At 37.7% G+C, this 12,819-nt stretch overlaps 1 protein-coding gene across 2 annotated transcripts in view; it reads left to right on the top strand.

Annotated features, from left to right (window-relative positions):
- The window catches only part of LOC144637971 (dedicator of cytokinesis protein 7-like), a 61,585-nt gene extending 51,972 nt beyond the window's left edge, over window positions 1-9,613 (top strand). For both annotated transcript variants that reach the window (XM_078497060.1, XM_078497061.1), the window contains 11 exons: window positions 514-557; window positions 930-993; window positions 1,503-1,670; window positions 2,321-2,539; window positions 2,969-3,103; window positions 3,613-3,793; window positions 3,884-4,029; window positions 5,318-5,461; window positions 5,812-5,936; window positions 7,048-7,203; window positions 7,667-9,613. In XM_078497060.1, the coding sequence (XP_078353186.1) occupies window positions 514-557; window positions 930-993; window positions 1,503-1,670; window positions 2,321-2,539; window positions 2,969-3,103; window positions 3,613-3,793; window positions 3,884-4,029; window positions 5,318-5,461; window positions 5,812-5,936; window positions 7,048-7,203; window positions 7,667-7,730 (1,446 nt within the window). In that variant the 3' untranslated portion in view covers window positions 7,731-9,613. The remainder of the gene's footprint in view (window positions 1-513; window positions 558-929; window positions 994-1,502; window positions 1,671-2,320; window positions 2,540-2,968; window positions 3,104-3,612; window positions 3,794-3,883; window positions 4,030-5,317; window positions 5,462-5,811; window positions 5,937-7,047; window positions 7,204-7,666) is intronic.
- The last annotated feature ends 3,206 nt before the right edge of the window (window positions 9,614-12,819 follow it).

Raw genomic sequence — 12,819 nt, forward strand, 5'->3', positions numbered from 1 at the left:
ATACTGAGAATTAAAATATCTACTAAAATGGGTCATGGCCACATACTGTACTGTCTAAAGGCCAGGCCTGTTTTGGCATTAAATTAATATACATGCCACCGTTCTACCATTCACAGGTGTATAATATATTTCTCATTAAATAAGAACCTATTTAAGAACCTGCGTAGCCTAAAATTCCACTAAGCACCATTTACATAAGAACCCGTTTACGCTAAATTTGAAAAAATGGGTTCTTATAAGCGGGTAAGTTTTGGAAAAATTTGAAATCCAAGTTGGGGTCGTGGGGTTTTTTTTTTTTTTTTTTTTTTATTTTTTTTTTTTTTTTTTTTTAGTTAAAAAGTAGTAAATTTGTGTAAAATTTTCTTTTTTTTTTTAAAAAAACCCAAAAAACTGTAGTTGTTAAATGATGTAACAATAAATGAAGTATTGTCCGTTTTAAAATCAGCTTGCTACAATAAAGCACTGCTTTATTGTTTATTAGGGATAAATAAATTGTTGTTCTTTGTTATTCAGGATCCAGAAATGTTGATTGATCTGATGTACAGGATTGCCAAAGGGTAAGTGATGGAGTACCATCGTGTATCTGACAGTCAGCCAGCTGTAGCTTATTTGTGTCAGTATTTTAAATCCGCTTAAGGCGTTAACTACTATTTTCATCAAGAATGAGTCTGTAACTCCCTTAACCAGCTTGAACTTTACACTCAATCATGATCCACGTCGAAATGATGTTGAATAAAATTCGGAAACCAGAATTAATTATGGGGTAGACATCAGCGAATTTGACAGTTTGACACTCAAATTGAATTTAAATGTGACTCTAACTGTGGGAGTTAGGAAACAATGTGTAGCTAAAGAGCATAAATTCTAAACGTACAAATGTTTTCTCGTGCTAAACATATTTACCGGTATATTATGTATCTTTGTATCAGATATCAAAACTCGCCTGACTTACGACTGACATGGTTGTACAACATGGCCGCCAAACACGGCGAGGTATAGTAAACTTTTATAGAAGTTTTATTCTAAGAGTACGGGAAAAAGTTGCTGTTGGCATGATCCCATAGCAAATGGCCTATTGCATTTGTATAGGGTAGCAGTGAACAGTGTTTTGGCGAGAAACTGATTGAGGTAATTATGTCAAACAAAGATAAAACTGTGTAGCGCAAATGTTGTTTGATGTGCACTTTTTACAGTTGCACTTTTACCACTGAAGAAGAGGCAGCAGCTTTGAAACGTATGTTGTCAAAATATGCTCAAACCGAGATGTCGTGATGTCGTCAAGAACAGCGTTATTACGTTGTCGCTCACTGCTGTAACCTAAAAGCCAAGACAAAACCAAAACGAATCGCAGCTATACACATTTTACCACTGACCTTGGCAACCGTAATCTCATTTTTTGTACTGGCCAGATAACGGCTTGGTTTTGTTTTCAACACATTAGAAAACCGCCCTGCAGTTAGGCAAGAGTGAGTACTCAGTTTATTTTTTTTATATTATGACAGCAAAAAGTTGAGGCTGCCATGTGCCTGGTGCATACGGCAGGCCTTGTATCTGAATATCTGAGTATGCTGGAAGACAAGCCTTATCTCCCCATTGGATGTGTTTCATTTGAGAAGATATCACCCAATGTTCTAGAGGAGAGTGCTATTTCAGATGACGTCGTCTCACCTGTAAGTCTGGTTTTGTAAAGCTGAACTTTAGAGTAATTTAAAAAAACCGAAAGCAAAGTAATCACTTTAGCCAATCACAAAGTAAACAGACAATCCAGTGAGCCAATCAAAACTCACAACAAATACATGTTGCAGGCACGAAGCGCGGGAAAACGGGCGCAAGCAAGTCACGATTGGTTTTAGTTTTAGTTTTGATTGGCAAAGAAAGTGGCGCAAGATTTTTAAACCAATCACTTAGCGTAGCAATCAAAACCAAAGCAAACGTACCCAGGGAATAAGGCAATTCTCTGGGAAACTATCAAACACAACAAAGCAGTTTTGCATTATAATTTATGATTAAACGATTAAAAATTTAAAAACGTTCACTGGTTTAAAACTTTAAAACACCGAGCTTTCGATGGCCTGGCTGCAGTCTTCGAGCAAAAGTATTGCCAGTTCTTTCAAGTGCTTGTCATTAATTTAACGTGCAAAGCATTAGTGGGTATAGTAGTCTGTATGTTTATTCATATTAAATGATGTCAATTAACAAACTGTGTTTTCACATTGCTATTTTAAACCATCCCTTTCACTAAACGCGTTAAACGTCCCCCATCTCAACTCTGCTATTGTCCAATAAATGTTTAGCAATATGCTATGTTTGTTTTGTCTAGGATGAAGAGGGTATTTGCACTGGAAAATACTTCTGTGAAAATGGATTGGTGTTGCTACTCGAGAAAGCTGCCAGCACATTTTTCCGTGCTCATTTGTTTGAATGCGTCAATGAAGTGTATAAATTGCTTATCCCAATACTGGAGGCTAGACGTGACTACAAGAAATTAACTCACGTTCATCAGAAACTTTCAGAAGCCTTTAGCAAGATCATACAGACGGTAAGGACTTAAAGTGATTTTAGGTTACAGCTTTGGTAATTTCAGTGAGGTTAAGTGAAATGAAGGGATGTGAAGTGTGTACACAAAGAGTTGTTTATACGCCTAAAAGCTAATGCAGTTCTTTTAATAAGTGATTCTTTGGTGAAAGGCCAGCCAGTTTAAGGTATTAAAAAAGGAAATTAATGGCGTTATTTTTTCAGCATGTGAAATGATTCTCGCAAAAATGAAAACTAAACATTGAAGAAGTATGCACCAAGTCTATTGTCAACATATCAGGCAATTTTTGGCACTACCGTTTAAGATCGCACTGTGGCCACATTTCACGGGATTCTCTTCGATTCTTACTGACATTCACTCTTAAAATGACTGGTACACTGATCTGCTTTGGAAAAGAAGTTTCATTGATCCAGCGTGTTTTGTGATTTTTAGGAAGGGAAGCGAATGCTGGGGACGTATTTCAGGGTGGGTTTTTATGGACCTAAATTTGGTGACTTGGATGGAGAGGAGTATATTTACAAGGAGCCCGCCATTACAAAGCTGCCAGAAATTTCACATCGTTTACAGGTTAGTTTATTCTATGATACTCTAATAGTTTTATTTTTAGTTGTGGTTCATCATCCACATGCAAAATAAGCACCAAAGCACCAGAATATTTTGCTTCTATTATAGTCGAATTTCATTCGCAACACTGACTGCAAAGGTAGGATTCATATTGCAGAATAGACATCAAAAAGAGTCAGAAATGTTTTCGGGTATATAACCCTTCTCCTGTGTGTAGGATAACGGGAAAACACCGCCTGCAAGTGGATAAGGGTAATTTAACCGCGGTAGCGAAATTAAAAAAAGCTGACGATTTGAACGCCAGCCATCATTTAACATCACAACACCATGTCACAGGTTATGCATCGACGTATCTCAACTTTTATTTAACAAAACATACTACAATATCCACCGAATAGTGATTTATCCGGTGGATAGCGCTATCCACCCTTTGAACAACTACGGCCTGTTGTACATGTAACTGTTAATCGAATGAATTATGAAACCAAGGGTGGTTGCTCTCTTTTTTGCAGGCATTTTATGGCGAAAAGTTTGGACCAGATGTTGTTGAAGTGATTAAAGACTCGAATGCTGTTGAACAGGACAAGCTGGATCCAGAGAAAGCGTACATTCAACTTACATTTGTGGACCCTTACTTTGACGAGTATGAATTGAAGGACCGTAAAACATACTTTGACAAGAATTTCAACTTGAGTACGTTTATTTGATTTTTGCCCGTTGAATGTTGTCAGTTCGTGCCGGTGGTATATAAACAATATGTTGATGTGTTGATTTCACTCCTAGGGAGGTTTATGTACGAAACACCATTCACACCGAGCGGCAAGGCACATGGCGAGTTAGTTACTCAGTACAAGAGAAAGACGATTTTGACGGCTGCTAATTCATTCCCTTATGTCAAGACTCGTGTCAATGTTGTGCATCGGGAACAGGTCTGTGTTCAAATGTGACTCGATAACTTGTAACTCTTATGTTCTCCATATTTGACATTTAAAGGAGCTACGTCACAGCCGGCGCCTCTTGCCAGTTTTTGTCAAGTTTATGGTTCGAAATCCGTTAATATTCCTTAGTCATGTCCATCTTAATTTATTTTTGGTTTATCATTACTTCTTTGGTCATTACTTCTTTGGTGTTTTCTACACAAGACATTTATTAATTTGAGGCTTTATTCAGTTTGACAGTAATTTTGTACATCTAATAATTGACTAAATTTAAACATTATAACTAGTATAATTTCAGAGGTGATTATAAGAATTGAAGCATTCTGATTGGTCGAGAAGCTCGGCTTATGAGGCTATAATCACCCCGCGCGAGGTGATTATAGTTTTGAAGGCTTCGTTACTTAGCCACGCCATCTTTGACATCCAGGCAAGTAAACATTGCCGCTTTTGCTGAATGAAAATTTCTTTGATTTGAAAGAAACCCGTCCAAGTCCTGGATATTTTAATTTTTCTACCAAGGCTTTTGGATCGAAAATATTTTCAAGAGATGGTTCTCAAGGCATTAGAAATGATCGTAAACACGGCGGTTTTGGCGATCGATGAGAAACTTAGTCAGATCGATTGAACAACATTATTTAGTTCTCTTCTCACCGGAGCTACTCATTTTCGAGAAGATTCCCACATTCGCTTAGAAGTCATCAACAATCATACAAAGGTAACGGACATCTATCTTTCTCATAGTGTTTGTTTTGTTCCGTTTTATTGCTTTAACTAAATAAATTCTGATTGTAATCGATGAATTAAACTGGTTTACACCGTATGCAAGCGAACACTTGTGTTTGCTGTTTTCTTGTTTGCTATCGTTATTTTTTTAATTTCTTGATGATCACCTCTAAAAATTATACTAAAACAATTATTCGCCTTAGGCTCAGTGATTATTGTTGAATAATCACTTCGCCTTCGGCGAATAATTGTTATTTATAACTTTTTACCGCAATGATATGAGCACAAATACCAGCTCTCTATTAGGCCTCTCTTCCCCACCACCGTTCGTGAAATAGATTCGAACAGAAAACCCAGTTTCATTCAAAGTTAACATTCATCCTCATGCGCCAGCTTGCTTCTCCATTTGTAATCTGTTCAATTGTTGAATGCAACATAATACCTAAAAAAATTGGAGTTAAACAGTCTATCAAATAAGCCCTTATGCAATAATATAAACACAAAAACACTTTTCCGTCTTCCAATTATTCATTATTGTTTGGTTGCCACCGTGTAGATCGTGCTCAGCCCTATTGAAGTTGCCATTGAAGACATGGAATTAAGAACAAAAGAGCTTCTGAGCGCGATACAGCAAGAGCCACCCAACCCTAAGATGCTTCAGATGGTTTTACAGGGTTCTATTGGCACTACTGTCAATCAGGTAAACTACATCAGTCCTTACAAGAATAAACAAAATAATAACACCTCTTGCGGCACCTGAAAAGGTTACCACGCATTATTTTCGCTCTTCTCAAGACAAACAGTCTTCTCTTGAAACCTTTCTTCAATCTTAGACGGAATAAGGTAAAGTGTGTGGATCCGTGTGTTTGGTCATGAGTTGTGTCGGTTAGTTGGGTTAAGTGACGTGAAACATAGATGAAAATGCCACGAACGTTTAGCAGTCTTTTTTCAGGACTCGCATGAAGTTAAGAAATTAACATTTAAAAATAAAACCATTTCGTGCGCAGTTTTGTTTATAAAGCACTAATATTGGTTGGGTGTGATGTACAGGGTCCTTTGGAGATTGCTTTGGTGTTTTTGAATCAAGGCCAGGATTCTGATGAGGAAGGAGAGAGTCAAATGATCACTAGACACCATCACAGACTCAGGCTCTGTTTCAAAGAATTTATCAAGAGGTACCCAAGCTAGTATTTCTTAGTTATAGTTATTCTTCGTTCTGCACTGAACTTTTCTTATTGTTATTTATAGTAGTTTACCTTAGTTTCCATAGCTCTCCTTAGAAGTCCAAAGTGGTCGTAAGTTTACCCAGCGTCTTCGTTTCCCTTTGCTAGCGGTCAGTAAATGAGCGACCCTGGTAGGGATGTCCACATTATGCTTACCGTATTTTCTCGATTAAACGCCGGGCCCCGAATTAACGCCGGGTCTCCGAGCTAGCGTTGTAAGTTAGCCTTCCAGGCATTTATTTGAGGTGTAACATGCTTTAGGTACGATGGCAAATTACGTTTATGTCACAAATAATAAACATTTTGCTCCAATAAACTGCACCATTCAAATAAACGCCGGATCCACGGAGCCAACGGGGGCGTTTAATTGAGAAAATACGGTAATGTTGTAATGTTTACTATTCTGCTTATTCTTTTTGCTCTACAAATGTCACTGTCATGCTCAAATAGAACCACTATTATGCGCCATTAATGATTAACATAAAAATATATAGAATAACTGAGTAAACTACATGTATAGGATTAATTTGTAACCAGTCCTCGTCTTTATGGGCCTGGGTCGTAGGTATCCTGTGATTTTGATTTTCTTTTTATCTTACAACGTTCCAATTTTATTTAATTTTTCTTGAACACAGAGTCGAAGAAACTTTGCACAACATGTCAGCATAATGCACACTCTTCTATCGTGCTCAAAATTATGCCAACACAATGTGGTCACCCCTTGACCCTGGAAAGTTGATTTGTCTCTGAAGTGCCGACAATCGGACTTCCTGTTGCCTGGCATTGACAATCACGGCTCAGACTCGCTCATGGCTTCCGGCCACTTTTATTGTTTTTAAAAACAACCAAAAACAATCTTGCAACGAATATCTCGAGGGTCGCTCGTTTCGTCAAGCTTGCGCAGTAAGGTGGGAGATTTAATTGTTTTTAGTCACCCTATAAGCCGTAGTTGCATTAAACAAACCTTGTTGGTATAAACAACCCGTAGCATATCATACGTAGGAAAGAAAATGGGTATCTATTGTGTAAATACAAAGCAATGTTTTGATGCTGCCGTTTTTAGGTGTGGAGACGCCCTACAAAGGAACAAACATCTAATTACAGTCGACCAACGTGCTTATCAGAAAGAGTTGGAAAGGAATTATACAAAACTTACTGAGCAACTAGAACCTCTCCTTAGAAACAAGTTTGGCACTTTACGTGGATCCACCAGACAAAAGTGTGGTATTGTTTTTTGACAGTAATACATAGATCTTGTAGGGAATGGCACTTGAACAGATCAAAATTTTCGGATCTTATTCGGCATCACGTTTATGGAATTTTATACGGAATTACAAGTATGTTACAAACATACCTACTTTAATACCAAGTTCCCAAGGGGGGATTTTCAGAGGTAGTTACATAAAAAAATTACATTTTTATAAATATCTCATTAAAATTTGTAATATATATTTTACACATTTCTACATATATTTCACACATTTTAACTTTTTATCTGAAGTAAGATATTGTTTTTATCTTTGTTATTGTTATTATTAATCATCTCTCATCTCGCTTTCGTCAAAGTACTTTAGTTTTCGGTTGTGACCAAAAACCCAATCAGTTTTAACTGCTTAACTTTTGACACTTTTTATACTGACAGAATCAACTCATAACTTTACCTTTTTGCTGCTATCTTGCAGGGAAGGATCTGCTTTGCTGAGGAAAATTTCCATGAGTTTCAACACAGGACACAGTGTAGCTTAATACAACGCATGCACTTAGAATCCATTCAATTGCCATGTAGGCAGTTTTAAATTTCTAATGGAAGAAAGTTGTTTGATAGAGGCACCTAACTGGGGTTCATGTTGCAGCGACAAAATAATGTGCTGTGCACAAAAGCAGGTAGCGTGCGTCACAACAACATACACACAGAACAAAATTTAGCGTGGACATGTGCCAGGGGCATGTGTAGCAACACGCCGTCCCCTTGTGTAAGGCAACTGTGCATGGCACAGTGTGGCACAATGCTTTGGATCACTGCATTATAACAACAAAAGTCCATTAAAATACTAATTTAAATACGGTATTAGTTTAGAAACTCGCGATTACCCAGTCTAAAAGAGAACGAAAATTCGCCGTCTCGGTTCGCATTTTCCGTAAATCAGAATTTGGTCATTTAACGTTGTTTTGCAGGGGAAAGCTTAGAAGTGTACCGAGATGTATAATCCACACTGTCGCTGCTCCCGAGTTGTTGAAGCAAGGTGTCAGCCATTAGTAGTGAATAACCACCAACTCTCGCCGCAGACTTTTTTCCCAACGCACGAGCTTAAAGCGTTCTGATTGGCTTAAATATTCAATACGTTGCAGGGGTATGTTGTACAACCGCACAATGGGACATGGCATCCCAGAAAAATATTCTTCCCATGACAGGTCTCTTCTGGTTCAACTTATTGCACTGCGTACATGGGACATATCGCATGGAGACATTTGTCTTAAAATTCGTGTTGCATGAGTTTGACAGTGTAAGCACACACGAGGGGACGTGTCGCAACAAGTCTCTGGGATATGTCCCTGCTTCATTTGCTTGTCTATTACATGCTGTAATTTTTTTCTGCTACATGACCCGCTAAATATCACTGTCTCTGTAACATGGTACCTTGGGTGTGGGAGCCTGGAATCCACGCTCCTATGTATAAAATTTCCTTAGAATCGAAGGAAACCTTAAAAATAATAGTTTAAGGTCGCGCAGGTCCCTTGCTCATTAATAAAAACTTAGCAAAATTTCTTGAGGAGAAAATTCTCTGTCATGACACAACAGAGTAAACCAGTCAACCTCCCTGTATTGGCGACGAGAACTTGGACACAGAATTGCAGATAATGCCGAAAAATATTTTTAATCTCATGGATATTTCGTTTGTTGCCTGCTTAAATCGTCACAGTTCGTGCGAACTCTTCAAATAAATACCCATGAGAGCATGCGCCCTGCGCGATCTCAGCCAAGGTGAAAAAAAAAAATGTAAAATAAACTGAAAAAACCAAGGATCGCAAAGAAAGAGGAACACTGAAATGGCTCAAAGTTGACAAACTTGAACAATTTGTAATTTATAATGCCTCTAAGTAAAAACGTCATGCATGAAACCGACGAACTTATCTGAACTGTGTAACCAACAAACATAGCTGCTAGGTGCGTTGTAAATCTTGGTACGTTTCTTAGCCGTGCTCTGCAAACAAACGGTGATTTTTTCTTTATTGACCGCTATTTTGCATGTTCAGCTGTAGGGATGCTCCGACCATTGTAAATGCACTGCGTAGTTAAATATAATTTCATTTTTTTATCGAGGTGGTTGCTTTTTGCGCGGATCGGGAATGCTGTAGGACCCAGTCTTTCTCACAAAATCTTTATTTGTCAACGCACGAGTTTTATGCGTTTATGATTATAAAATATTTAAAATAGTTGCTATTCAGAAATACTTAGTGTTTATTATTTTGTTTTTACTTATTCTAGTAGTCCCTTTTTATAAACCAAAATCAAGTAGTTAGAAAGACATTGAAAATTTGTAAAATAAATTAGCATTCAGAACTAACTTTTGTTACCCTCAATGACATTCTCGGGGCTAAAAAACTGAAGTAAATAAAACTCCCTTTTAACAAAATGTTAGTACTGTCTTATTTTAAACACTTCTATTTTTTTTTCTAAAGAAATGCAATCTACATGTTATTTATCAAAATATGCCATGTAACCATGGTAACGTATACTGCGAATTCGAGAAAGGTCGAACAAAAGTGCACGAGACAAGACCGAAAGGTGGTCTGGGTATTCACTTGAATTTTGTATATTGGCTAAGACGATAGGAACAAGTTTCTATTTTTGCACATAAAGATTTTGTTTTTCCTTTCAGGAGGCCTTTTTCTGTAGCTTTACTTTTACTATCGCATGTCTTAGAGTTTTGAAAATTCTCCTAAAGTTCAGCGTAGTACTTTGTTTCCACTTGTCTGAAGAGAAAGCAAATATGCAAAGTCCCGTTTGCCGTATCATTTGCCTCCCTCCCTCCTCAAAGGATTAACAGTAGTTCATGACAATGACACGAGTGAATGAATGATTTATTGATCGTAACTTTATCCACTGTTGAGTGAGAGCGACCCAGCAGTCCAGTACACGAACCATTTAACTAAAAGGGCATTTCTTGCACGGCAAAACCATAAGTTTAAATAAAACTGCTCTTTTTGTGCCCAGTGCTTGTGAAGGTAATGCAAGAAAAGATGTATTCGTTCTTATGCTTGATGCAGTCCACAATAATCCTAATGGTGTGCTTACGCGCATACGTGTGTCGCCAAACCATGCTTTGTATGTCATATACAGCCAATAGCGAAGCGCCCGAGGTCTAAAAATAGAATGAAAAAAAACGTCAATATTGCGAGCTTTTGACGGCTCATGTGCCAGCTTTCATGCGACTTATCGTTACAGTTAGAATTTTCATTTTCGCTTATTCAGATTAGTAGACTTTGCATTTTGTAACATTTAGGAATCCTATTAGAAGTTATCCGATAAATCAGTACTTTCATGATCACCTAGGAAGTTTTGGGCAACATGAAGAGATAATGAAATTTTGGCTCCTTTTTTCGGTTTTACTCTTTCTTATTACCCACATGTATTTTGATTTGTAATTTACAATGGGACACCTTCATTGAATTCATTTCCTCCGCATGACCCTCTACTCCTACGCCTTTCACCAAGATATCCCTCTCTCTTACTTCCAATTTCACATACTCTTTTACCACAAATATCATATATTACAGCCTTTCTTCAAATTGGATATGACAAATATGCAGTAGAGTGAGTGACGGCTTTCTTCACAATATCTCGTGTGAAACCATGATTACGTTATGTTACACTCGATAAAAAGGAAACTTCAAGGAGAAGGGGAAGGTTTCTTTTCGCATCTGGTTAAGTTGCGTACATATCTGAGATGATGGTCTTTAATGTGTTAAACATTCTCATATAATCACTTTAACAGAACACATACAAACGCGTTACGGTTTGAAATCCGGGTCCACTGGATTAACGAGAATCGTACCGCTGATCGAGAAACAACGAACTCGAGGTTGACAGTTCTTGTAAACGTGCCTCTGGTGGGATAACTCTTCTGATAAAAGAGCACCTATATCAAGGTGTTAAGATTTACAAATGCGAAGATGACAAATTTTTATGGTGGAAGTTAGATCGGAGTTTCTTTGGGCTCTCCGACGATATCTTTGTCTGTTCTGTGTATCTTCCTCCGTACACGTCTTCCACTCAGTTATTAGGTAAAAACAATGACCGCCTTGATTGTTTTACAACACTCCAGAATCAGCTTTTAGATTTCAGTAAGAAAGGTAAAATCATACTTTGTGGCGATTTCAATGCCCGTACTGGTCATTTGGATGATTTTGCAGAAGATTTTTCATGGGACTCAGGTTGTAATTTGGGGGTATCTGTAAACGACCATATTAAGCACAGAAGCAATAAGGATCATAAGGTCAATAAATTCGGCTCACATCTAATAGAGCTTTGCCATGGTTTCAAACTACGAATTCTTAACGGTAGAGCTAAAGGTGATAGGCTCGGTGATTTTACATGTTTTACTCCAAATGGAGTAAGTTCAATTGACTATGCTATAGTTAGTGAGGAATTACTCACTGAAATAATAGGTTTTGTTGTCTCCCCTTTAACGGACTGGTCATGCCATTGTCTTATATCTTTTGTACTAAAGTCGGGAGTGCATATGAAACCGGAAAAGACCAGCATTTCTCCGTTAAATCCATTACCAATGTCTTTTAAATGGAATGAAATAGCCAAAACTAAATTTCTGGGTGAAATGTTATCACAGAAGGTTAGTGACCGTATTGAAAAATTATCAACTACATGGCTGAAGGATGACGCCTGTGACGTCGATTCCGCAGTTAAAGACTTTTCAGATGTTATTTTTACTGTAGCTCATTCTACCTTAACGGCTAAACTGGGTCGTGTTGGGCGAAAAAACTCGAAGCTTCCAAAGAGGAAGAAAAGAAAATGGTTTGATAAGTCTTGTTTTGAGTTAAAAAAGGAGGTGCTGCGCCTTGGAAATTTGACGTCTAAATTTCCTTCTGACCCTTTCTTACGTGGAAGGTTTTTCGTTGTAAAGAAAACGTTCAAAAAGATGGTAAAATCGAAGAAGAGATTGTTTAAGGAAGCCTTACTTCAGAAAATTGCCAACTTTGAATCAAATAACCCCAAGGAGTATTGGGAAATGGTAAATGATTTGCGGCAACAATCAGCCCAACAAACAACAGACGCGGTGAACGCAGATGAATGGTTAGATTATTTTAAAAAACTATCTTCGCCAACTTTTACTTCGAAAAGTGAGTTTGAGAAGTTGGTTGACTTTAACGTATCCAGGATTGCTGATTTCGGGAAGGTAAATGACCCAATTCTCGATGACGAAATCTCTCTTGAGGAGATTCACAAAGCGTCTGTCAAATTGAAAACGGGCAAAGCCGCTGGAAACGATAGTATTTCAAATGAGATGATCAAGTCTAGCATTTTCATTCTCGGGCCCGCCTTAAAAATTCTTTTCAACAAAGTTTTAAACTCAGGCATTTTTCCTCAGTTGTGGTCAGTAGGATATATCTCACCCGTATTTAAAGCAGGTGATACAGGAGACCCTAATAACTACCGCGGCATCACCGTGTGCAGTTGTCTGGGAAAATTTTTCACATTAATTATTAATGAACGTCTTACAAAATATCTAGATGAGAATAATATGATATATTTCAATCAAATCGGTTTTCGAAGAAACTATAGGACGTCAGATCACATTTTTGTTTTAAAGACTCT

This window comes from Oculina patagonica, chromosome 14 (genome assembly GCF_052425735.1).
Source record: "Oculina patagonica isolate OP01 chromosome 14, crgOcupat, whole genome shotgun sequence".
NCBI classification, from domain to species: Eukaryota; Metazoa; Cnidaria; class Anthozoa; order Scleractinia; family Oculinidae; genus Oculina; species Oculina patagonica.